Genomic DNA, 27104 nt, shown 5'->3' on the forward strand with positions numbered 1-27104 from the left:
ACCGACCGACCGACCAACCAACCAACCATCCATCTATCCCTCCCTCCCTCCATTCATCCATCCATCCATCCATCCATCCATCCATCCATCCATCCATCCTTTATTCACCTCTTTCCTGCTCTGCTCCTGTAGTTTCCTAAACCCTCTCACATCCTCTGCCTCCTTAGTCAAACTCTGGGACATTGTCATGTGCACATTGGCCAAATGTTCAGTTTCTGTTAGGCACACATAATGATACAGATTAACACAGACTCCAATAAAATATCTTTGTAGGTTGTCTTAATGCATTGGCCCTAGTTTGAACCCTCTAAGTACCAAGATTCTTGGGATTATAAGCATGCATAGTTGAACTACGTTTCCATATACATGTATACTACACTGTAAATTGAATGTCAATTGTACGTCAAACCATAACAATTTATTTCATAAAGATCTACCATGAGCTAACTTTCACCTGACATTCCTTAGAATATAGAGGTAAGTACCAACCTTTTCTGACAGTGTCCCATGCATTTCTCAGTATCCTGTATGCAGAACAACATAAGTGCAGATCAGCACCAAGGACAGGTCTACCCACAATGTGTTGTCTACCTACACATTCAAGTGATTGTATCCATTCTAGTTCTAGAAACTCATCTTATTTTTAAGGGCATCTGAGGGGTTTCAATTTTCACCTGTGATGCAAGAAGCTAGAGATGCATAGTGCAGACAGCAGCAGTGAAAGATTGAACATGTAAAAATCAAGTCTCATTTTTTCCCAATCCCAAATCTTACCCAATCTCTCCCCCATCACCTGCACTTCTCACTATCTTCTGTAGGGCTTTTGAATAGTCCTCTTCTGCTTTAGCTCTGTGTGGATGGAACAAGAAGAGTTACAATTTTGCTGTCACATCTAAGGACGCGAAATACCAGCTGTATTATGCAGGTTAGTGCAGGTAAAATTGGAGCTGTGCAGGTATTTCTGATGTTCACCTGTGTTTAAGGAAGTCTTCCAGCTCCTTACACATACTGGACCCCTCCTTCATACGAGCCAACAGTGTCTCAAACCCCTGTGTGCTGCAGAAGTCAGTACCCTGCAAGTCAGAATAGACACATGACTGTCAACATATGATTAATAACAAGTTAATATTATAGATTATTTATAAATGCTTCAAATTCTTAGTATGTGTGATACAGACATCTTATGGCTTGCCATGTCTGCCACAACTTTGATGGTAAACTTGGTGATAATGAAAAAAAAACAGGTAAAGCTATACAGACATTTATCACTGGGTTATCAAGCCATAATTTCTGGCTTTTTGACAGTAATATATTTTAATGGCAGTATCAAGTACACAGAGTGCATTTTGCTGAACTACATGTGCAAAATCGACTTATTCATTGTATCATAGTAGTACTGTCCACCTTAGGCTACAACATGTAGTAACCACAATATACAAACACTAACATAAACAGTGGTGGGAGTATGATATTTCACGTCACCTAATGAGGATAGTACCCAGGCTGTAATTTGAGTATGCCCTAACATCTATAATGATGGTCACCCCAATTACAATAGTTAGAGACACTAATCTAATATATTGGCATAAACGTTGCAAATTGTACATGTACAAACAACAATGACAACAATTCATGGCACCCCCTAATGATTGTTACAAACACTCGTATTAGCTGGGTGTTAAACATTTAATGGTAAATAAAATTATTTACCCAGTGAAAAGACTTTTCCTTGATTTCGGAAATCTCTATACAACTCTGAGACACTAAATGGAGAATGCCTTTTGTCTCTAGCTATGTTGACATATTCAATATAACCTTTGACCTAATTTGTAGCTTAGCTAGATACAGCCCAGGTGTTGCTAGGTAATATATCTGATAGGCAATGATTCTCAATATTAAATAATTAATATTATCTCCTAGCACAATGTTGCTGACATTTTTGACTACCCTGTTTTTGCTGGAAGAATATATAGAATATAGAATTTGCTGGAACAATATATAGAATATAGAATTAAAGGAAACTTCACTAACATATTATATCATACTCCTTTACACTGTGCATTGAGATTTTAACTCCATTAATATTGATTTACTATCATTCATAATTTATTTACTTATTTATTGCCCCAGTATCAGTGTGCAAGCATGTCTACCCCTCGGTTACCGGAGCACGTTAAACGGATAGAGAGAGAGAGAGACTGGATATGTCAGAAGATTTGGATGTGTCTCATTATTTGTTTAATATAGGGGTTATGGATAAAACTACCCTTGGACTTCAGTACCTTTGTGTATACTAGTCCAAAGTTTACTATGCCACACACTGACTGAGGTAGAATAAGAAACCCATATTTAGCAGTGATCCTGTCATCGCTAGATTTATAAATCCATGGGGTATTCTGTGGACCCTAAGGACCTTTCAAGTTGCATTTTGTTTTGTCCTCTTTTTTGTCCTCTCTTTTTAATTAGCCGGTATAGAAAATCATGCTACTCCTCAATAAAAGACAGCCTTCTCAAAACAAGCTGGCAACAGGCAAAAATCACAGACTACTTAAATTTTTTTGCCGCCTACTTTCGTGTAAATTTAAGAAAAAAATTGTAGTCTCCACTAAAAACCCCTTCATGGCTTGCCTGCTACTTTTCCATTTAAGCCACCTACTCTAAATTTTTGTGAGAAGGCTGAAAGATGAGATTGCTTTTTATTATTGAGAATTTTCTTGTGTTTGTGATAAAGCTAAGTATTAAGGGTTGGATATGTCTTGGAAGACACATACCATGCCTGAAAATGATCCCTCTGTTTCCTTGAAGATAAGACCACTTCCTGCTCTTAAAGTGCATCCAACCAAGAGTTATCTGACAACAGGAACTCATAGTCATACCGGCAGACTACTGGGGGCCTGCATGCCCTTTCTTATATTAAAGGCTTAGACTTGCATATAGTCGTGCAAGCTACTAGTATTCTAATTTTCTGTGATATGTTGGAAAAACTTTGTAGTGAGGTGAAATTTTGCATAAAGCGAACGTATCCAGTACGTGCTTTATAGATAATTTAGTCTAAAATCCACCAAAGCGATCATGCATATCTGACACCCACAGTTCCTCTTTTACTTTTAATATCATGTTTCAGGTGCAGGTTTCATTGTAACAAAAGTACGCAAACATCCCTTGTTAATAATACATTACTGTATCCTGTTCACTTCCAAGTCTCAAGAAAATGAAAGTCATTTCCTTTGTTTCATTGCTTCCAGATCTTTCAAGACTTGGAAGACAGCCAAACAGCACTTGCCAGTCTGCTGAGATCTTTTTTGGACAGTGACCAAGTTTCTTATCTATATTTAGCATGATGTCTGCTACGAGAGTAACCATTCACAGTCACTTCCTTATGATTTTTCTGTAATCTAAGGTCTGCCTTAAGGAATTCCCCTGATCTATCTATTCTGAAAATCTGCACAAATACTCAATACTTAAATCTAAACAAAGAATACATTCATGAAAGCCTGGCTATCAAGTTAATTAAAACCAGACGCCATGATTTGCAATAATGGCTGACTGAAGTCTGCAAAATGGGTGCATTCAAATGGGGATTTTGTCAAAAATGTCGAGACCAAAGTCTCTGTTTATACAAGTCTTGGCCATTAAGGCAACACTCAGCCATTTAATACAAGAAAAACAAACAGACTGTAGTATAACTTTACACAAGAATATAACAGATCATTACAGAAGTCACAGCCAAAGGCTGATTATGTAGGTGCCTACCAATTAAGGTGCATCTAAATTTATTGCTAGACATGCGCTTGTGAACTCTACATCCTGTACAAAACTCAGTAAAAGTTTGGAAAGTGAAAGAAAGTTACCACAAATGTTTGTGCACCCAGGGGTGTCCAACCGGAAACAAAAATAACTCAACCTCATCCAATTTCACTCACCCAAAAGCTGTCTTCAAATCTCGCCATGATTCTTGTACTGTGAACTTCAGGTGCTTCTTAGGTGTTCAGAACGTCTGGCTGTAGATAGATAGTTACAAAGAAAGCTTAGCCAACCGAGCAGAGTGAAACATGATGCCAGAAGAGCAACCAGGAAGTGCCGAAGTTCAGTCGAGTTGGCGGAAGTTATTTACATACGGGTCACGTGGCAGCCACTTGCCGTTTGTTGACATTTCACCTGGACGATGCTATTATATTTTGTAGGGGTTAACAGGTTTGTCGAGGAAATTATTGAAACATAACAAATTTTTTCGCAGTATAGCTAAGCCTTTTGCTACATTTCTTAAAACTTTTCTAGCTGGCTAAACGTAAAGAAATGCCACCATAGGCCTATCTTCTTCGTCAATAAAAAGAAAAACTAAGGAGGATAATCTGCTAGGATAGACTCACCTAACCCGACAGAGGTGCGCACGGTTCAAAAGAGACACCCTATGGCTGGCCGAGGTACTGCAGAAACCTCTTTACCAGTTGAACTTAATGCACAAACTTCTTGTGTCCTTACAAGTTCAATGTGAAATAAAAAAAAAGCTACACCACTAGTTTTGAACTTTATTTGGCAACTGTTGACAAAATAGATGCACAGTGTGTAATCTCATGTTGTATCCCAATATTTGCAAAGCTTGATCTTTGAAAGTCACAAAAGTATCCTAGCACTATCCTAGTCCTAGCACTATAACTAAACTACTCGGTCTATTTTAGAAGAAAAAGACCTTTGCCACTCTTGTACTAGAATAGAACAAAATACTACTAACAGTTACATGAAAAAAAAGGCGGAGAACGAAAGACTTTCACCCTATGAAAAGAATCAAGGAGGTTAAATACTTGAGACTTGTATTTAAAAGGTTTAACGTACTGTTGCAGTTGAAATAGATAAATAAATGAATAAAATAAATAGCCTGGGCACCATGCCGATTTTTCTCCGCTACGCTAGAAAAAAATCAAAAGCCAAAAAGTTTTGGGAACAAATTAATTGGATGGTTTCATAGTACTCAAACCTAATGAGCCTGTAATGACTGGTGAGCGTAAATGTTTTAGCTTACAGAAAATTACACCTTCTGTCAAATTAACACATATTAAGGACGCTGAAGACCCTGATATACCGGTCAGCCAGTATATACTAGTATGGCCCAGTATGCACCGGTCATTCTGCTGCAATACTGATGATTCCCGCTAGGGAGAAGTTGTATCGGAATGCTCCGTCGGATATTTAATCTATACTCTGGGAGGGAGATCCTATCCGGCCAAACGTATCACAACATTTATGTGATTGTATAGTAGTAATGATACTAGCTTTAAACGTTAACATTATCTGATGGGCGTTGAATTCCTCAGAGTGCCTGAACTCTGGTCACAAGATCACACCATAGCCGGTCTCGTGCACAGTGCTATGGGAACGAGTGTGCCTTTTTTTCAGGACGAGCGGAATATAGAATAGGGACCTACGTAGATTTATGTTTAAACAAATGAATATATACAGATACAATAAATAGATACACATATACAAAGAACAATTAAATACATTATTAAAGCTTTATAATGAGTATTTATACTGTTTATAGTGTTTAAAGGATAGAATATTATTCAAGTTAGATTACCAGACCCCTAGAGTGTAGTAGGCACTCCCAAAATACAGAGTGCTCAGTAGAACGATGGACATGATGGACTGAAAAGGTCCAGTCTTGGACATTCAGTATTTCTTTATTTCTACCGCCTCTGCTGTCCACTAACAGTCACCATGGTGTTTGAATCCTTAGTGGTGGATCTGTTGAACAGATTCCTGGGTGACTACGTGGAAAATTTGGACCGTTCCCAGTTGAAACTCGGCATATGGGGAGGTGAGCCTGTGTTTACGTGTGATATTTTCTTAACCATTAGGAAGATCTTCAATGTTGGGCGGGGGTTCGCAAGTCCCTGTGATATCTGTCGTCTTCTCGGTAAATTTTCCGGCTACAAAGACGCAAAAGTTCAGTTCCAACGTCGGTTTCAGACAGTGTATCCGTGGCTAAGATTTTGCTCAGTTTCATATGAAACCCGGAAGCCAGGCAGAAGGGGGTGTGGCCTTAGGTGCAGTGCAGGTCGCCTGGCTAAGCCATGCTATTGATCAGTGTTGATATAGGGGGGCAATTCAACCTTAATTGGATCAAGTCTTTCCTCCAATGCAAACAGAAAAACGAAACGTGGTGGAAAAAAGCCCAAATTTAGGTTGGAGGGTGTTAAGTGCAATTTTTCTTGGCCTGCATCATGCATGGGGTCTTGGAAATATTTTCTCAGTGAGGCAACCTTTAAGCCCCAGTGCATGAAGCTCCTTGCTTAAAGGCACCCAAACCGATTTCAGGGCAGTAAGACTGGATTTTCTAAGTCAATTTTCTGGTCTGATTTGTAGTAAGTTGAATCAACCCTGTATCCCGTAGCATACTGATATCTGTGAGGCAAAAATTCTATGTCGCTGATGGAAAATGGCGGCTTATTTTTTCGAATCATAGGCTGATTCTAGGTATTTATTGGTGGTACCCCAAAATAAAAAGATACCTCACGTAGTTTGTTTCTGCGCTATTTGAAATGCGTCAAGTATGAACTAATGACAAAAGTGTCCTAAGAAATGGTGAGTAAATGAATATATCAGATCATATTTCCACATTTTGTTATGCCACCTCGAAATTGTAGTGGATGCCTCTACTAAGAACCCTAAAGCAACATTATCAATTTGTTGGATTGGTAAATGGAATTACCATCATCATGTGACAAAATCTAATGATATAAAAGTCCAACTGAACAATGGAGTACTGCAAATATTGTAGTGGTTTTATGTTTGTGGTTTTTGCTATGACCTCTTTCTTCTGTGAAATGCTGACACTGCAACTAATTTTCAGTCTATGTGCCCACTGCAAATTCAAATCACTGTAATAATTCCTCATTTTCTTCCCTTAACAGAGACACTAAATCCCCTCAAACTCAATAAATGTACAGAAGTATTGTCATAATTCAGGTTGGTGCCATTTTTTTCAGCTTATTCAACCGTACAATGTAAGCACCCTCCCTCCTTGTTCATAACCCTTGATGTGGGGCGTTGACCGGTCTATTTGCTAGGCCACACCAATTTAATTTGTTGGTTCTCGGATTCGCCTCTTCGTTTTTTTCTGATTTGCAAAAAAAAAAAAATTTGATTCTGGTCCTGAATCAACTGAAAAATGCTCATGTTTTGCCCCCCAACAGTTGAGGAAAGTCCTTTTCTTCCTAGTTGTTACAGTTTTCCCATCTATCATTGCAGTGGTTTGATTAAAAGTTCAAAATTCAATGTTTAAATTTTAACCCAGCCTTTTGTGTTGACTTCATGGCTCATTTTGTAGCATTTAAGCCTATAATAGGATGCCTAGACCTGTTTTTATTTTTATTTTTTTCGCCCTGTCGCTTCATATTTTTTCTGAAAAAATCCTAGAACCAACAAATTAAATTGGTGTGGCCCTAGTATATAAAGGGGGATTTACCCAAGTTACATGCTACGGTGAAGAGAGCCCTAAATGCATTATTATTTATAGGTCAATAAACGCAAGTCTGCTTCATCAATGTTGCATGTACATCTGTGCAAATTGCACCCGGGGACTTGGCCCAATAAATACAGAAAATAAAAAGTGTGTTAGGATTAGTTCATGAGCATAGGTAATATTGATATAATGTATTACATATAATAACAATCATTCATAGTAACTGTATGTGTCTTGTATATCCTGCGGTGGTGTAATGATTAGCAATCCGGGTAAGGTATCACAAGGTCAAGGGCTAAGGATCTTGACTGGCCTATCAGTATCTCTGTTTTGTGATGATAATTTTTACTGAATAATCAATGTGGTAGGGCCAATGGACTGAAATGTGCTACCTATTTCTACACAATACTTGTGAATAGAGAAATTGGTCATGCATGAATTCAAAGTGTAGCTAAAATATTCTAGGTGTTTACCGTTAAACAATATTAAAATCTGACAACATGCACTCTACTAGAAGGGGTTACAATTTTTTTTAATGGGAATCATAAACTTAAGTACAGGTTTTGTGTTTATCACAAAACATAAGGAACCCACTGCACTTGCAATTGTTAATACATTAATAGTATGATTTTCGCCAATTGGTTGGTAGGCACTGTTTCAAAATAAATTTGAGATACTAGTAGCATGACTAATATGCAGATTTAAACTCTATGAGTCTATGTACAGTGCCAGAAACACCCTCAGGTAAAATTCACCAGTTTTGTAATGTTTGTTTAACCTCTGGAGAATCCAGGGAACTTCAGGCAGAATTCTGGAAATTCTCAAGAATTTTGGCTGATGTTTCTGAGTAAATTCTAGAGCACTAGCTACATGTATGTCCCTAAATGTAACCTACATCATTTGTTACCCTTACCTACCATAGTAATGACATACAACAGACAACCAGTCTCATTTGGTCAATTGAACCTGATAATGAAAAAAATAAGGTTTTCAGCAATTAGGCTGTCTGAAATTATTTTTCTGTCATGAGTGCTAATAAAAAGATATTCTGCATTTACTGTAATATTGTGATGTATGACAGAGTATGACAAGTATCATGAATTTTGAGTAATTCCTAATGCCCTTATTATGTACTCTCCATGCATGGCATATAGCCCAAGTTTGTACTACACTGTGCATACAAGAAATATAATTTTCAATGACACATAGACTGTGATTGAGGAGGGGAGGAATTTTAGTTCTGGTATTCTTGGCAATAACCTTGTTGGATTTTGGGAAATGTTGATAAACGATTATTCTTTTCCAATTCAAGTTCTTTTCCTTTTCTACCAGAAGTATACATTGGGTTAAAACATGTATTGTTGGTCACCTGTGACCAATAGATTCAAACCAATAAAACAGACTAAAACAGGCCATTAAGTACTAACTTAGTTTTCCTTGTGATGACATCATGTGCCAGAAATGTTTACTGTATCATGTTTGTTTGTTTGTAGGCGATGCTGTGTTGGAGAACTTGGACGTAAAGGAAAATGCTCTGGATGACTTGGACGTGCCAATCAAGATTAAGTCAGGACATCTAGGTATGTCTTTTTTCATCCATCCATGGACAGATCATAAGATAATTGAGAGTCTGTTTGTACCATTAAAGCCATGCAATACATGTATGTGAAAATGGAAAGTAATATTTTTGTAACTTTTTTGTTATGATGTTGTTTACAGGGAAGCTGACCCTTAAGATCCCATGGAAGAACCTTTACAAGGATGCAGTTGTTGCCACACTGGAGGGGCTGTATGTGGTGGCTGTCCCTTCTTCTGGTTAGTACTGTCACATAGTTCATCTTTATTAAAGGCATGCAATACTGTTTCAGGGCATGCAATACTGTTTCATGATAAAATTTGACTGATAGTGATCAATGTTTACCGCTATTTAAGAAAATTTTGACACATTTCTGTTCATCATTTAGTATTTGAAGCATTTGAAGTGGCACAGAAACAAGCTACACTGTATGTAAGGAGTCCCTGTATTTATGGGTACCACCCAGAAATAGCTAGAACCTATATTGTACAATACAATACAAGCAAGCGTTTTCCATCATGATCAGTGACATCATTTTTACCTCACAGATATCAATCAGTATGCTATCGGATAGGGTTCATTCAACTTACTACATTAAAACAATGACCAGAAAATTGACAGTAAAATCCAGTTTTACTGCCGTAAAATTGCTTTTGGTGCTGTCATTGTCATGTAGGTGTTTTTGGCAACACCTCAAGTGTGGTGCTGCTGAAAGAAAATAAAGTTATAATTTTTAAGGTATTTTAAACAACGATTCCCAGAACCAACTATAAGCTTAAGTATAGCTTTTATGATAAATACAATCAATGACTGTACACACCTTCTATGTTTATCAGAATATCAGATACAAGCACATAGTATTACATATATTGTTATGCATCCTGTCACAATATGATGTTTCTGCATTAGGGATGAAGTATGATGCAGAGAAGGAGAGGAAGATGAAACAGGAGACCAAGAAGAAAGAGCTGGAGCGTATCGAGGAGGCACAGATCAAGGAGGCTGAGAAAAGTAAGGATCCATACTTCTGACACCATGTTGTAAATAGTCTGCATACATGTATATTATGATCATCTACAGTTAATCAGCTAGTATAGTTCAGATGTATCCAATGTACCAGTAGTCTGTTACACAATGTAGCTTTAAAAGGTAGATGCATGTACAGTGCACATTCAGAAATTGTTTTTTGAAATGATATTTCTTAAAGTTGTACCAGGAAGAATTTTTGGTGTACTGCATGTGTAAGTGAGGAAAATGATATGATCAAAAAGGTAGCTATAGCACAAGGAATTTGGATGTTACAGTATGCGAATTTTGCTAAATTTCAGAGAGAAAATTTCATTCATTTCATGTAATATTTTTCAAAAGACAAAAAATACATACAGCTTATTATGTACATTTGTACATGAATTGGAGTAAATTAACAGTAGTTACAATTTGAATTTCTATCTTTTTTTCATAGATAAGAACAAAGATGACAAGCAGGACACTTTCGTGGAGAAACTGGCGACTCAAATCGTTCGCAACCTTCAGATCAAGATCCGAGACATCCACATCCGCTACGAGGACACGGTGACCTTCCCGGGCAAACCCTTCTCTGTAGGGGTCACGCTGCAGAACCTTTCCTTCCAGGTCAGAGGTCAAACTCACTCAGTACAACCAATAGAAACGTTCGTTGGAAACAGTAGTTTTCATGTACACATTCCATTGATCTACAGAATAATTTGAAACAATATGGAAGGATGCAAAGATGGTTATTTAATATGATTCTTAAGCAGACTTCCTTTAAAGATTTCCAAGAACAATTTTAAAATGTGATAGACAATACATTTCAGAGAGTGAAAGAACTTAAAAGTGTCTTTATATGCATTACTTTACTCTAACAATGAAGATACAGGACTTTCTGTACCAAATCTTCTAATTTTGGAGTCATATAGATGTTTAATATACCATTTTTAATTAGAACACTGAAACAAATTTTTCTTCGTCCTTCTATATCTGTTCTTATAGACAACTGACCAAAACTGGAAACCCTGCATATTGAAGGACAGTGACATCATTATTTACAAGGTAAGTGTTGATACCATTTTAGTATTCAGCCTTAAAAATTTTGCCATTGTGACATACAACAAAAAGAGACCAGAAATAGGGTGTTACATGTATGTACTGTTTCTTGTTGACAATACATCTAGCACCAAGCACAAAATCAGTACTAGTGAGACAACATATTTTTGTAAATTATTACATGATGCAAAACTGTTTTGTATACACTGTATGTAAAGAAAGTTAGGCATCTAATTTTGTGAGTTCCTTTCTAGCTTGTTTCCCTGGACTCCCTGGCTCTCTACTGGAATGTGAACAGTGCCACTTTTGCTGATATGGAGAAGAAGTCTCTGCTGGTAAGATGGTTTGATTCCTGTTTTGAATGGGCTCAAGGCTATCTTTCCAGGCAATATGTGCCACCAAATGCAGGATAGTTCCTTCAGATTAAAGTGCTTTGTATTTTTTTTTCTTTTGAAACAATTTCCAAAAGATTTTTTGTTAAAAGTGTTGGAATCAAGTGTTGACAATTGTTGTGTTTTCTCTTTAGTTAATTAAGTAATAGTTAATTCATGTGTGAATCTACTTGCTAATGTAAATAGTTAATCTTTTTGAGGTAGAATTGGTCCAATGTAGATCTGAAAGTGTTTGTTATCATCAAACTTAAAGTTATGAATCTTTTTTGCAGACCACAATGAGGAAAACCATTGCCTCTACACAGACTTATCCAAAAGGCTTTGAGTATGGTAAGTTCTTTCCTTTTTTGGAGGGATAAGTAAATTAATGGAAAACATTTCCTTCAGTTAATGGTGTGATGTCTTGTTAATTGTAAAATTAAAGGAACTCCCAAGTACATAACTTGTTTTGTGGCTATTTAAAACACTTCAAGTATAAAATGGTGACAAAATTGTAGTAAGAAATGGCAGTAAATGTCAATATCCAACAGATTAACTTATATCCAGATTATATTTTTAGTTTTGCCTCCCTGTAGAAATCAGAATCAGTACAACACATTTAGATAATTAGACAGAATGCATTCTACACTTTCATACCCAGATTGCATTCTGAATCAGTGCACATTGTAGAAGCCGTGCCAGTATGATATATTACTCTGCCTTGATTTCATCTTCTCCCAGTCCTGCGGCCGATTGTCCTGACGTCACAACTGAAGATTAACCCCAAACCTGAGACCAACCTGTCCATGCCCAAGGTGTTTGTCAACGTCACACTTAAGGAGATTGGTCTTGTGGTCGGGAAGAAACAGGTAAGGACTAGGGAAAAAAATGTTGTGTTTCCTGTTTCCTAAGGCCACAAAAATTTAATTTGTTGGTTCTCGGATTTTTTAAGAAAAAATTTGAAGTGACAGGGCGAAAAAACAATAAAAATGACAACAGGTCTAGGCATCCTATTATAGCCCCAAATACTACGATAGGAACCACGGAGTTAACACAAAAGGAACAACAAATTGAATTGGTGTGGCCTAATAACTGTCCATAGAAAAAAGGGCCAGCCCTAGCCTTTTTTGTGTGGACCCCTGCAAGGACATACATAAATTTTTCGAGCTGATCGACCTTTTCTAGCTCCATGATCTGACACCTGAGTGATAAAACACTGTACAATCAGTTTTCCAAAATTGACATTGAAAATGAAAGTGTCCTCATGCAAGTTTTACTTTGTTAATCTGTATTGCACCAAACAAGATGGAAGACATAAAAAAACAGAGAATAATAAACGCCTTAACACCTCCGCTAGTTGCCATTCCTTACAAAAGTCGTTATACTTTTGTTGTGTCAATAAAGATTGCATGACATGATTTTTTATATGAAGTTCTTGTTAACCATATTTGATATACAAGTACAGTGTGAAAGATCTATTTTGCTACTATTGACCATTATGTTAACACCTTACATATGCTGAAGGTGTGGCCATGTATATTACATGATAATATAGCATAACGTTAGCAGAAATCCATACTAAATATTGAAAAGTATGTACTGTAGTAGATTTAGAATGCAAAGCATGTCTTCATTGTCCTTGGATCCTTGGAATTCAGCCAAGGTTGACATAGAGGCTACCTAGGGGAGCTAGTACATGTACGTAGTGATTAGTATATATCATGCTGTATGGCTTTGGGAAGTTATGGGCAATTTTTCTGGTGAATGCAAGAAACGAGGTATTCAGCACCAAGGACAGGTCAAAACAGAAAGATTTTCCCTTCATTTGATATTTTTCCACCATGACACGTAGTTGAGCTTGTACATGATATGTAGTGATTAGGATATATCATGCTGGATAGCTTTTCAAAGTTATGGTGCATTCAAGAAATGAGGTATTCAGCACCAAGGACAGGTCAAAACAGAAAGCTTTTCCCTTCATTTGATATTTTTCTACACTTTACCTAGGGGAGCTAGTACATGATGTGTAGTGATTAGGATATATCATTCTGAATAGCTTTGCAAAGTTATGGTGCATTCAAGAAACAAGGTATTCAGCACCAAGGACAGGTCAAAACAGAAAGATTTTCCCGTCATCTGATATTTTTCTACACTGTACCTAGGGGAATCAGTACATGAAATGTAGTGATTAGGATATATCATGTTATATGCCTTTGCAAACTTATGGGCAATTTTTCTGGTGCATTCAAGAACCGAGGTATTCAGCACCAAGGACAGATCAAAACAGATAGATTTTCCCTTCATTTGATATTTTTCTACACTGTACCTAGGGGAGCTAGTACATGATGTTTAGTGATTAGGCCACACCGATTTAATTTTATGGATGACATCCGCGCGCGCATTGATTTTTGCCCGATCTGAAAAAAAAAAAAAAAAAGATCACGTATTCCGAGGCTCTGGCCTGGCTTTAGGCCTGGGTAGTGCATGGTGGTGATAACTCTGGTTGACGGCGGCCAGGCTACCGAAGCTCCAAGACTCAAGAACTCAGTACATACGCACAGCAGTGTCGATTCATATATTCCGCAAAAATCCAGCATGTGTCGGCCTGTCGTATACGTCGCTGTGTAATGCGCCAAATTCACAATACCAGGTTTGTATTCCTGTGGTTTTGTAGCATTTTTATTTTTGGCCGGATTTTTATTTTTTTTTGCCCGCGCGCACTAGTTTAGGGGTCTTCAGAGGATGTCATCCATAAAATTAAATCGGTGTGGCCTTAGAATATATCATGCTGTATGGCTTTGGGAAGTTATGGGCAATTTTTCTGGTGAATGCATGAAACGAGGTATTCAGCACCAAGGACAGGTCAAAACAGAAAGCTTTTCCCTTCATTTGATATTTTTCTACACTGTTACCTAGGGGAGCTAGTACATGAAATGTGGTTATTAGGATATATCATGCTGGATAGCTTTGCAAAGTTATGGGCAGTTCTTCCGGTGAATGCAAGAAATGAGGTATTCAGCACCAAGGACAGGTCAAAACAGAAAGATTTTGCCTTCATGTGATATTTTTCTACACTGATACCTAGGGGAGCTAGTACATGATGTGTAGTGATTAGGATATATCATGCTGTATGGCTTTGCAAACTTATGGGCAATTTTTCTGGTGCATTCAAGAACCGAGGTATTCAGCACCAAGGACAGGTCAAAACAGAAAGTTTTTGCCTTCATTTAACATTTTCCCAGACTGATTTTATAATATTATGATTGTTTAAAAGAGCAATGACATCACATCAGGGTTGAAAATACTTCTTTCTGCATACATGTACATGCACTGGTTCAGGTAACATTGAAAATTACCTACACCACAATTTAGGAAGTATGGTTGATAAACCATTAACATGATTTCTTTCTTACTTAATAGTTGGTAACAATGCTCAATGCACCTAGTATTTTGAGCCCTATATGCTACAGTGTACGTATCTTAAAGTTTGCAAAGATTTTTCATTGAGGTTATGAGGGAAGAGGTAAGGGTCAGACAAGATGTTTTATCTAATGTTAATTGGATTTTTTATTCTTTACAGTACCAGGGAGTGATGGAGGTTTTAGAGTCATTAGAACAGATGAGACTGAAGGCCATCTACAGAAAATACCACCCAAACGTCCGCATCAAGGGAAATGCCAAGAAATGGTAAGACTTAGGAACAAGAATTTGAAGTTGGACTTTTTGTTTGATCTGCAAGTAAAAGTACAAGATACAGTAAATTGAAAAACATTTAATGTAAAACTAGACAGCATCTGCCAAGAAGAAGTAGGACTTTGCAACAACATCATGGTAATTTTTAACCTTCTCCCTGCTGATTAACCCTGTAGCCGATGGAGAATTGTTGGCCAAGTGGCTACTTCAGTATGCTGAAGGTTAATCTCCAAGTCAAAGTAAAAATACCACAAAAACATTCTGTAAAACTGGCCAAACACTACTGTAACAGCTAATTTGAGATCTTGTTTTGCATGCACATTATGTTTACAACCATATACAATTGTAATGGTATCATGGATTTACTGATAACATGACTTAGTCCAAAACCATTGCAGTTTTCCCTTTTAACATGTGTTTGTAGTTTTTATGACCATTGCTAAGGCCACACCAATTTAATTTCTTGGTTAACGGATTTTTCTAGAAAAATAATGGAGCGGGTGGGCGAAAAAAAAAAACAGGCCTAGGCATCCTATTATGGCCCAAAATGGTACGATAGCAGCCATGAAGTCAACACACCAGGCTGGTTCAAAATTCAAACAATGAATTTTGAGCTTTTAATGATATCATTGCATTGAAAGATGGAATGACTGTAACAACAAGGATGATAAGGACTGTTTTCAACTGTTCAGAGCAAAATATGAGCATTTTGCAGTTGATTCTGAATTTTTATTTTTATTTCCAAATCAGAAAAAAATGAAGCGGGTGAATCCGTTAACCAAGAAAGTAAATTGTTGTGGCCTAATAGGACATAATGTATTTCTCAGGTGGGGATTTGCCCAGACTGCAGTACTGGAGGAAACTGTCAGGCGGCGATGTCAGATGTGGTCCTGGAGGCACATCCGCAGCCACAGGGAGAAGTGCCGCATGTACAAGAGACTCTACAAACAACGTCTGGTGCAGAAAAAGGCTTCAACTGACCTGCTCAAGCAACTGGATGTAAGACTTAAAGATCTTCTCAGTTTTAGGAATTCTGTCTCAAAAAAGATTTGTATTGGTTATGTCCTGGAGGCACATCCGCAGCCACAGGGAGAAGTGCTGCATGTACAAGCGACTCTACAAACAACGTCTGGTGCAGAAAAAGGCTTCAACTGACCTGCTCAAGCAACTGGATGTATGTTTTAGCAATTTCGTCTCAAAAAAGATTTGTGTTGGTTTAATCCGATTCAAACTCTAACTACTAGTATTTGTTGGTTATGTCCTTAGTGCTGAAATTTTATCAGATGCTGTTATCACATTGTTTTATCACATTGTATTATCATATCTGATTGTTTTATCAGATGCTTTTATCAGATTATCAGATTGTTTTATCAGATTATTTTATCAGATTGTTTTATCAGATTGTTTTATCACCATGGTTTTACCATATAGTTTCATCATATCTATTCAACATATCAAGCTACATTTAGTTTTAATTTCTTCTAAATGTGGTGCATTGATATATATACATGTATATGATATGAAGTAGCAGTGGTGTACTGGTGAGTTTGGTTAAAAGGAAAGAACTCAAAGTGTTCTATGTATCTCTACTAAACTAAAGATGGAATTTGAGCAATGCAAATGTTATTATTAAAAAATATTGAGTTTGGTACTTATAATTAATTACTACTCCAGTCAGGACTAGTCATCATGGCATCGTATCACAAAATGTTGACTGTAACAAAAATATTGGCACAGAAAATTGATGGAAACTGATAAAACAATTAACTTTACCTTATGTTTATTTCCTCTAGGCCCTGGAGGATGATCTAGACGTTTTCAACATCACCGTCAACAGACAACAAGCAGAGATGCAGGTAACCATAGCAATAAACAAACAAACAAACAAACAAACTGTATACGACTTGTCAGTCAAACCTTTAGAAATCAACATTCAGATTTCAAGGGCTGTAAAGAAGCTTTATATGTGACAAGATATATCACTGTGACAGTACTCTACATGTAGTGTATTGTTTATTATTAGACTAGGAATTAACTAGTATGTACATGTACATTATGTAGTAAATTTAACGATAGTCTATGGCCATGAATGGGTAAACCGGTTAATAAAATGTTGGCAACTTTAAGGAGCTTTACACAGAGTTTTTATCCAGAAAAGTAACTGTGACAAGATAATTTTCTGCCATTTAAACCTAGCATTTCTCACTAACTACACATTTAAAGAATCTTGAACAGTGAGAAATAACAACAATTAATACCCTGTTGATCGAATCTCTATGCACATTACAGTCATGATAAAGACATTTAAACTGTTAGACTGACGTTTTCCCAATAGAATTGCACATTTCCTAGGTTAGCACCCCAGGTAAGTCAACTAGAAATTGTATTACATAATCATTAAAGTTGCTGTTTTTTCTGATAATTTTTCTGATGTTTATTCTGATAATCCTTCAATTGTGTTTTCTACCTGAAATCCTATTTGAAATATGTGATAAACAATCATTGTACCGTATGTCCAACTTGGCTATACTGTAAATGCCATGGTTTGTACTAGTCTGTTATACATGATTGTATATGCTAAAGTATGGATGGTGTTTATTACAGTATTATACATAATCTTTTCCCTCAATCCCTTGATAAGACTGCTTCATTCCTTGTTGCACATATTACCTTGCACCTTTCCTTTCAAAGAAGTAAAATGAAGAAATCCCTGCATTGTAATGTACTTGTCTAGCAGTATGTATAATGTTCACGTGATCCTTGCTAAATTTCATCCCCTTCACGCTGCGTATTTAGCTGCCTTTCAAGGTAACTATGCCATATGACATGTTTCAAGATATGCAATTTCAGCATTTCAAATCAAGACATCAGATTCACAACTTCAGCATCAATGCTTGTTCTGCATGTGCATGGCCAAGGTTTTGCTTGATGTTGTGTATTGAAAAGTTTCAATGGTGTGCTTGAATGTTTAGACATAGCTTGCTTGTTTTTTCCATGTTTTGTCAACCAATTGTACTGTAAACTTTGAAATGTTTATGTCTCTTACTGTGAAATCATAACACTGAACATTTGCTTTGTTATTCCACCATGGTAGAGAATTGATTCAGCCACAAACTTCAAATGCCACAAAAACCTCTTTTTCCCTGCATACATTCATTTACAGTAATGAATTTTCCATCTTCATCAGGGGGTATTTAATATAATAAAAATAAGTGACTGAGACATAAAGATCTTGTGTTTTGGTACCAAGGTGATTCGGTCAGGAGCCGTCATCAAGGCAAAAAAATCAGCCTTCCAAGAGGAGAAGGAGAAGAAGGGCTTCTTCAGTTCTGGTCCATCAAGCTGGTTTGGCAAGAAAGAAGAGAAACAAGAAATAAAAGGTATCGCTGTTACATTGTATACAGTAATAATTAGCAGATTTATGGGTAGAACAGCCTGGTTGTATTTGCATGTTTGTTTTGAATATTAAGTAAACAGTTAACCTCAAGGCATGATGTATCAGTTTTGTGCAGTAAGTGATGTTACAATTAAGAGCCAAGCAAGTTAAGTTAAGAGTTAAGAGCCAAGCAAGAGGTAGTCTCGAACGTCCTCCTGTGGAAACCGAGGGGCTGAGTGCATTCCAGAAGTTTGACTTTCACAGACTCTTTGTTTAAAGACACTGGTATTGACTTTAATTGTTTAGAAAATGCTATGTTAGACAAGGATCTATGGAGAGAAATCTGTACTTGTTTGGTCCCGGCTGGACAGGCTGACAATAGATAGATAGATAGATGGTACAATTGTGTACCACATAACTCACTCAAACTGGGGCAAAACCCCCTTCCCTTATTGATGTGTTGGCTAGCATTTTTTATTACTTTAAGGGGTAGGTTCGAATCGAACCCTTGCCCTAATAAGTGTGACTTGTACAATTGAGGTAAATCAGACCGTTTATTATTGACATATGAAATTCAATATCTAAGACAGCTATAGCTACCAACAACATACTAGCTATAGCCTGTGTTTGTTGATACATTGTATAGTGTTCTAGTTCTACATTTTTGCTCTCTTTCTCTCCATGTAGAACCAGGAGACCTGATGTCAGCTGAAGAGAAAGCCAAGCTGTATTCTGCCATCGGCTACAGCGAGAACCCAACTGAAATTACTACATTCCCACCAGAGGTCTGCAACATGTTTGATATTAACATTTTAAAAGTTTGAATTTTTATTATTGTCATTATTTTCTGAAATGGCAAAGCAGACAATCCCTGTAAGAGATTCAGAATCTATTATTAGAAGCCACTCATCAAACTAATAAGCTCTTGACGGATTTTTAAACTCAAGACCTTATCATAATTATGCACTTTACATTTGACACCAATTGACTTTCTATAACTTCTGTAACTTGCATTTCTTTTGTTCCACAGTATGTTGAGAACAAGCTGATCTTCACATTGGGTAAAGTAACATTGGAGATCCAAGACAAGACACGACAGTAAGGGACACATTTCTACTATGTAACAGTTACAATATGTGCCTTGAAGGTTTCATATCATGTCATGTGATTTTAGTACAGTAACTATATCTATGGCCCCGTAGCCCTCCCTGATCCTGCCCCCACTCGTAGCCCACCCTGATCTTCCCCCACTTGTAGCCCAACCTGATCTTCCCTCCACTCGAGGCCCTCCCTGATCCTGCCCCCACTCGTAGCCCTCCCTGATCTTCCCTGATTTCCGTGTATACTCATCTAAGATTCCCTATGTCTGAATGTCCTCACACACTTTTTTTTATAAGTTTGTATAAGTCACATATCGCAGAGTAGAACTCACTGTCACCAAGTACAGTAGGGGCACTGTCATTAGATAGCTTCAAACAATGTCTAGAGTTAGATGTTCAAGGGTTAGGTGTAACAAGTCGATCGGTGTAATGTAGCCAGCTGCTGCTGTGCCGCGTGCCTGCGAAGCTGAAGTACAATTATACCAGCTATACAGATACAGAAGCCGCTATACAGATAGAGATACATATTATAATGTTGTAATAATTGTTGTTTGTACTTTTACAGGGAGCCCCAGATCCTGGTGGTGTCTCTGACAGACATGTACACCTGTGTGCAGCAACGGCCGTCAGCACAGGCAGTCATGTAGGGAACCTATATTACACATTTATCATTGATACTTAAATACGTTATTACCGTAGGCACACTGTAGCATGCATACAGTAGTCCAGTGGTTCGTGACCCTACTCTGGGTCTGGAGTTTGAATCCCAGTTGTTACTGCATGCTACTGGAATGGGTTGCAGTGTTAAAACAGGACATTAAGCTGTGGTCCATTGTGCTTGAAGAGGAACTAGCCTACTTTCATCAGAACAATGAATATGCCTTTACTGTACACATCATCTGTCTTTCCTGTTAGTGGAAGGCTAGCTTTTCGGTGAACTAAACTGGTGCGAGATCACTTTTGCTATCTAATATATGCTCTTCTAGTACATGTATATCAAAAAGCTAAGGGTGTACATGACTATCTTCGCCCTGTTACGCATTAATCCCATCATTCCTTGCAAACTGGAGAGGTTTGTAACGCGATACTAAAGTGATATTTGTGTACAGGATCACCAAAAGGATAAATTTAAGTTGGATCTGTGGAAGGTTTAATATGACCAAGGGTGATAGATGACACACTGTCATATGTTATTTCATTTAAATAACATATGGCACTAAAAGTACAACTTAAAAAATAAGGTATGAAACTCGGGGAAGAATTGTGTTCAAAACCACCAAGATTTCTGCAAGAATCTCTAGCTATAAAAAATCCTCAGCAAGAGTTATTTAAACATGTTGTTGTTGGCTTCTTCTTCAAGATCAAGTAGTACTTGAAAATGGTTCAAATCAAATTTTTCGAACCCTGTGGTAATCTTAGGAGCACAGGATTTAAAATTTTCTTTTCTATATATATATTGTTTTGCTTGCTTTGATTTAATTGTTATCTATTCTGATTTTCTTGCTTATTTTCCCTTGTTTTAAGATAATTTGTTTATTTCCCATCAATTGGTTTATCATTTTTCAGATCATAATCTTGCATGTTTTGCTTTCATTATGTTGTTCTTCAGTATCTCATATTATCTTGTATCTGTAAATTGTATTTTGATTCTTAAAATTCAAATTTGCATCAGGCATTATTAGAATATGAATATAAAGTACAATCATAATCATGATGCTATTATGCTTAAAACATACAAAATCATGAAATTTCATATCAACATGTACAGACTGTACAGACATTGATGGCACAAAGTGATTTGGGTTAAGATTAACAATTTTTACTTCTTGCTGAAATGTCATCCATATACAGGTTGAGCCCAATCAAAGACAGGAAAAAGCTTCCCGATCATGTTGTCCTGCAGACTGCAGCACATAAAGCCAGGGAAATAAAAGCAAAAAGTTTCTGGTAAATCTTCAAGCTTCAGCCAGTGGTGTACATGGTACTGTGTTGGGCATCTACGTTAACTCTGCACTCAGTCTTGCATATCATCATCATCATCATTATGGTCACCACAACTGTTACTTGTACTAAGGCAGGCTGTCCAGTGGTGCTGTCTCTTGTCAGCTGCTAATGTTGTTGCAAGGTTTCTCTCTACTGTCCTCCAAGTTCTTGCTTGACGATGTCTCTTTCCTGGTCTGTTCCTGAGTTTGGAGCCACCCTAGCCACATGTACTGATCATGAGACAGGCTGTTTCTGTTTTCCATTGTCTCTTGTCAGCTGCTTGTCATTGCAAGGTCTCTCTCTACTGTCCTCCAAGTTCTTGCTTGGCGATCTCTCTGTCTCTTTCCTGATCTATGCATGAGTTTGATGCCACCCTAGCTATATGTACTGATCATGAGGCAGGTTGTCGTTGCGTGGTCTCTCTCTACTGTCCTCCAAGTTCTTGCTTGGCAATCTCTCCGTCTCTTTCCTGGTATGTTCCTGAATTTGTTAAGCTACCCTGGCTACATGTACTGAGGCAGGTTGTCATTCTTTTCTATTGTCTTTGTGGGCTGCTAGTCATGCTCCAATCTCTGCAAGGTCTTACATATCATGTACATCATCATCATCTGTCATCATCATAATCATTATCATCATCGTCTGTCATTGTGCCTCCTCCCTTCCACAACGCATCTCTACAAGGTCTTGCTGTACTGCCCTCCAAGTCAGTTGGCCGCCTCTCTTTCTCTTCCATTGTTGGTTCCAGTTTACAGCCAGCCTCTAGGTAGTTGCACCCCTGGCATTCTTTCGCGACGTGAGCAATCCCCCCCCCCAGCAGTCTTGCTCTATTGCATGCGTGTACTTGTGGACAGTTTGACTTTTTGTTGTTACGTGTTGTTTCATTCTTATGACACTTGCACTGTGTTTTTTTGTTGTGTATAGTCATCAAGGCATACACCAATTTTGTATACAGTAAGTACAAGTTACATCAGACCAGACTGATATGTTTTGTCCACTCACACTGGGACCTCTTACTTACTTACTGTTTACATCTCTACAATGACACCCCACAATATGAGCTAATAAGAAAGTTAAGAAAGTAAGGAACTTTGAAATTTCAATGAAACCCTATCCTTCTCTTTGAGAGCGTTGAGAAAGCATTAAATTTGAGACTGTAATAGGGCAAATAAAAAAAAATATCAAGCATGACTTAGTACTGGTAGTACAAGTCATGTGGTATATTTAAAACATTGATATCTAAAATTGTTGCAACTTTTGATGCAGTAAATGAGGCAACTTTTACAATCATATGGTTTTATTTTTATGTTTTATGTGGAGACCTCTCTACCATGAATTCAGTACACTACAAATACATGACACATTGATTCAATCTATACTTTCCTTGTATGACTTTTGTACTATACTGTGTACATATTATTTAAAAGACAGTCACTGTCACAGTCATAACATTTATTTATTTCCTACTGCAATATAAAACCACTGCAAAAGTTTCACGATTTACAGTAACTATAACTTGAAAAATGTGTATAACAAGTCTTCTTCAAATTGGAAGCTTTCATGCCCTCATAACCAACATACATGTACTTTACACATAAATTGATGTATAAAACTTTGCATGTACATTTGCATAAATGGGAACGTTTCATGCTCCCCAAGAAACATGTAACATACATTGTCCTTGATTGTTGTTTTCCAGGGTTGAAGCTAAGATGGACCAGATGTCGGTGTACGGGATGCCCCAGAACGGACAGATACCAGAGATGGTGGCTTCCCAGAACATCCAGGCCGACCAGCACTACGCCCTGCTCAGCCTGCACTTCGAGACCAATCCGCTAGATGGCAAGGCTGACACACGGGTGGATGTCAACGCCCAACCCTTGCAGATAGTGTACGATGCTGTGAGTGACACTGACTAGTATTTCTTGTTCCACCATTTGTTATACTACATGTAGTCATGCCTTCAAGTACCAGAGTTACCAACCAAGGATTGAGGTGTTTAAGAATTCATTCTTTCCTAGAACAATCGCAGAGTGGAACTCACTGTCACCAAGTACAGTAGGGGCATTGTCATTAGATAGCTTTAAACTATGTCTAGTGTTAGATGTTCAAGGGTTACAAGTTGATCGGTGACAAGTTGATCGGTGTAATGTAGCCAGCTGCTGCCACGTCGTGAGCCTTCGAAGCTGTTGTGTTACACTGAAGGGCGGTTATACCAACTATACAGATACGGATAGTCTGGTCTATTATGATGATAATGGACCAGAGCATGAAGCAGCTTTCTTTTGTACATGAATTTTGAATGATTTCATGATTTTTTTGTTTATAATATTCTTCCAGGAAACAGTCAACTCAATAGTGGACTTCTTTAGGCCACCTGAAAATGTTCATCTCCAAGAGTAAGTTTACTCTTCTTTTAAATTAATGATTACAGATATCCAGCAGCAAATATAGATAATTGCTTCATCATTTAAATGGAAACAGTAGCTCAGATCACAGACCATCCAGTGCCGAAGATACATGTAAAAATTTCTACTGCCATACCAAAGTCAATTACCAGGTGCCCAAAATCGATCTTCACCATCTGGTTCACCCCAGCTACCTACCTACTAAATACTATTAATATATAATAATACTATCACATTCATCCGGCAGATCTTAGGATATACCCCCACACATGATTCAGACCAAAAACAGTACCTCCATTTTTCATGGAGATAAGGTAATTCTGCAGATGACATACCAGTTCTGCTGTAATATGTAATTTACTTTCATATAATTGTTGCTAACTATGTAATAAATATGCTTTTTTGCCATTTCTTACAAGCTTGACGTCTGCGGCAATGTCCAAGTTTGAGGAGTTCCGTGAACAGACAGCTACTGGCCTGCAGCACATGATCTCTGTAAGAAAGGTGACAGATGTACACGTAGACCTGAAGTCATCCTACATCATCCTACCACAGAACGGCTTCTACACTGAAGGGTAGGGATTCCTCCATCATGTTTTTGTGTGATATTTTTTTATTGTTTGAGACAGAACCTAGGTCATCTATTATCATCATATTTAAGAAAATTATGTGATTTACAGTCTGATATCTAGTGATTTTTAACAAAGATGAATGAATTTAACTGTTACTGTAGTCACTGTCATAATGACAGTGGAAAAATTGGTCATCTAGTAAAGAATTGCTTCCACTCATATGTTGTTTGACCATATTGTCTACCAGCAGTGTACTTTCTTAGAATACATTGACATTACCATATGTTCAGAGAAAATGAAAATAAGCATTTTGAAGGAACAGTTACTATTATATAACAGTTATTGTAATTATCTATCATACATTTTAAATTTAACCTTTCTTTTATGCTTCTTCTTTGAATTTACTAAACATAAGATAATTATATGAGCATTTGAATTAGTGATGTTACAGATAGATCGTTCAGCACCAAGGACAGGCTTGGTACAACAGTCAATGTACAATGACATAACATTTTGTTTACCCTACAGGCAGTCCAATGTTGTTGTTGTTGACCTTGGTTCACTCCGCGTGGACAGTGTCAAGGACACCCTGCCTGCTCCCTTAGCTAAGGCCAAGGTCAGTAACAAACAAACAAACAAACAAACAAACAAACAATATTTACTTTTAGGTACATGTATGTCTGCACTAGAATGGCCTTACGTTTCCATGTGCTGTCTTCCATGTCTAAGTTGATAGATTAATAAGTTAACAGCTTCAAGTCTGTTGTTCAATAACTAATCATTAACAGCACTAAAACATGTCATCACAATGTTTGATGCATTGCCTTCTTCTTTGCATCATGTCCTTGTACTTTTTGTGCTTGACTAACACCTAGTATTTTCACCTGCATGTGTAACGGTTACTGTCCTGGGTGCATATTTCTGGTTCTGCATGCTATGTGCCTTAAGCCCTTGTCACACATAGCCAAATATGGCCTCCTGAACACTGCCAAACTCCCACCAATCATGGTTAGTACATAATAGTTTGGATGGGAGCAATGTCGGCTGTGGTTGGCTGGTGTTTGGTGAGGTCGGCTACTGTTTCTCTGTGCCAGCCAAATATTTTATAAAATGTTTACAACATTTTGCTGATGTTTGTTAGTACATTATTAGGTCAGCAGTGTTCAGGGCACGTTCGGGGTAAAATTTGACTCAAATTCAACTCACATTCGATTTGATTCACATTGAAAGATGTGGCCTAAATCTGGCTGCTCCCAAACTTTAGCCAACTTTGGTTGGTTGGTGTTCAGGGGAAGGTTCTGAATGTGTGACAGGGGCTTTACCATTAGTAAGGAATGCTATTCTAATAAGGCTCTATGGTGTTTCTTTACGTGTGCACTCATAGGCTGTTTTTTCTTGACCAGGACTTGTTCACTAGGGTGATAAAAAAACGCCTCTCTCGGAGGAAACCCCCCCAGCCAGCTAGATTGGTAGATTCCGATGACTGTAGATGTAGTGCCGTGTCTGTCATGTCTTAGTGTTCCTTCTTCTGTCATCATCAGTTCTTCAAATACATGACTTACACACTAACACTTACAATCTCTCACATTCTTACATTTCTTACATACATACTACATAAAACCACTGCTCTTGTTCATTTTCACTATCCTGTTAATTAATCGCTTTTCCAAGTAAGGGATATATTAGCTACTAAAGGATGCATGGGAAGCTAGAGTTGAGGCTACAATTTAAGAAGGTTGACAATGAGGTCAACATTGACATATCGTCACTGTGTCTCTCTCTGTCTCTCTCTCTCTCTGTCTCTCTGTCTCTCTTTCTTTTTCTCTGTCCTTTCTTGTCTGCTTCAAACTTGTACCAGTTCTCCATTTTTCTGTCTTTCTCTCCATCTGTCTTTCACTCTGTCTTTTCTTCTAAAATTTGCTTGTTACTGTCAGAGAGCATTTTGGATCAAAATGACTCCCACCTGTGCCAACAAGTATTCAAACTAAACTCTTGTATCTTATTGGCCAGCACTGTCTAAGTTCAAAAATGGAAAGATACAATGTATTGCTCATATTTGAGATGATAGACCATGAGCTCACTGTAAAGTCATAAAAGAATGCCCAATTTTTTTTCTATCATGACATCAAATAAGGCTGATTTTACGATGACATGTACAAAATGAAGATTTAAGTTCATAAAGCGGGTCATGAAATGCGATCATTTCATGCTTAAGATTTGCATATCACGTATCTGAGTATTCTAGCAGGAACAATCCAAGTTTCCTACAGTTTTCATACATATCCCAGACCTTATTGTATGAAAAAAATCTAGACCTGTAATTCTGACCAGGTTTTTTACCCTTTATGCAGCTGGGAACAGTGGAAGAAGTCATGAGTCGTGCTTACGACAAGTTTGACATCCGGGTTCAAAGTGTACAGGTCATCTTAGCTGCCAAAGGTCAGTCTTGTCCTAATGTCATCACTGACCACTTCTGATGTGGTTACAGCTACTGTATTGCAT

The 27104-nt window shown here is 37.5% G+C and overlaps 2 protein-coding genes across 2 annotated transcripts in view; one reads left to right on the plus strand and one right to left on the minus strand.

Moving 5' to 3' along the window:
• LOC109468432 (proline-serine-threonine phosphatase-interacting protein 2-like) overlaps positions 1-4097 on the minus strand; it is a 10567-nt gene extending 6470 nt beyond the window's left edge. Inside the window, exons 1-5 of the mRNA XM_019766680.1 lie at positions 3924-4097; positions 973-1073; positions 775-849; positions 490-524; positions 109-215 (exon numbers count right to left, since the gene is read on the minus strand). Of these exons, the coding sequence (XP_019622239.1) occupies positions 109-215; positions 490-524; positions 775-849; positions 973-1073; positions 3924-3950 (345 nt within the window). The 5' untranslated portion in view covers positions 3951-4097. The remainder of the gene's footprint in view (positions 1-108; positions 216-489; positions 525-774; positions 850-972; positions 1074-3923) is intronic.
• Positions 4098-5608: 1511 nt separating this feature from the next.
• The window catches only part of LOC109468433 (vacuolar protein sorting-associated protein 13C-like), a 67467-nt gene continuing 45971 nt past the window's right edge, over positions 5609-27104 (plus strand). Inside the window, exons 1-22 of the mRNA XM_019766681.1 lie at positions 5609-5815; positions 8956-9042; positions 9182-9277; positions 9948-10049; positions 10501-10670; positions 11049-11108; positions 11357-11437; positions 11767-11824; positions 12215-12342; positions 15054-15160; positions 15994-16165; positions 16960-17022; positions 17963-17974; positions 18417-18546; positions 19230-19327; positions 19573-19640; positions 20208-20285; positions 23322-23523; positions 23963-24021; positions 24450-24605; positions 25131-25218; positions 26954-27022. Of these exons, the coding sequence (XP_019622240.1) occupies positions 5716-5815; positions 8956-9042; positions 9182-9277; positions 9948-10049; positions 10501-10670; positions 11049-11108; positions 11357-11437; positions 11767-11824; positions 12215-12342; positions 15054-15160; positions 15994-16165; positions 16960-17022; positions 17963-17974; positions 18417-18546; positions 19230-19327; positions 19573-19640; positions 20208-20285; positions 23322-23523; positions 23963-24021; positions 24450-24605; positions 25131-25218; positions 26954-27022 (2184 nt within the window). The 5' untranslated portion in view covers positions 5609-5715. The remainder of the gene's footprint in view (positions 5816-8955; positions 9043-9181; positions 9278-9947; positions 10050-10500; positions 10671-11048; positions 11109-11356; positions 11438-11766; positions 11825-12214; positions 12343-15053; positions 15161-15993; positions 16166-16959; positions 17023-17962; positions 17975-18416; positions 18547-19229; positions 19328-19572; positions 19641-20207; positions 20286-23321; positions 23524-23962; positions 24022-24449; positions 24606-25130; positions 25219-26953; positions 27023-27104) is intronic.

The sequence above is a fragment of the Branchiostoma belcheri genome, unplaced genomic scaffold (assembly GCF_001625305.1).
Source record: "Branchiostoma belcheri isolate BF01 breed outbred unplaced genomic scaffold, Haploidv18h27 scaffold2, whole genome shotgun sequence".
Classification (NCBI taxonomy): Eukaryota; Metazoa; Chordata; class Leptocardii; order Amphioxiformes; family Branchiostomatidae; genus Branchiostoma; species Branchiostoma belcheri.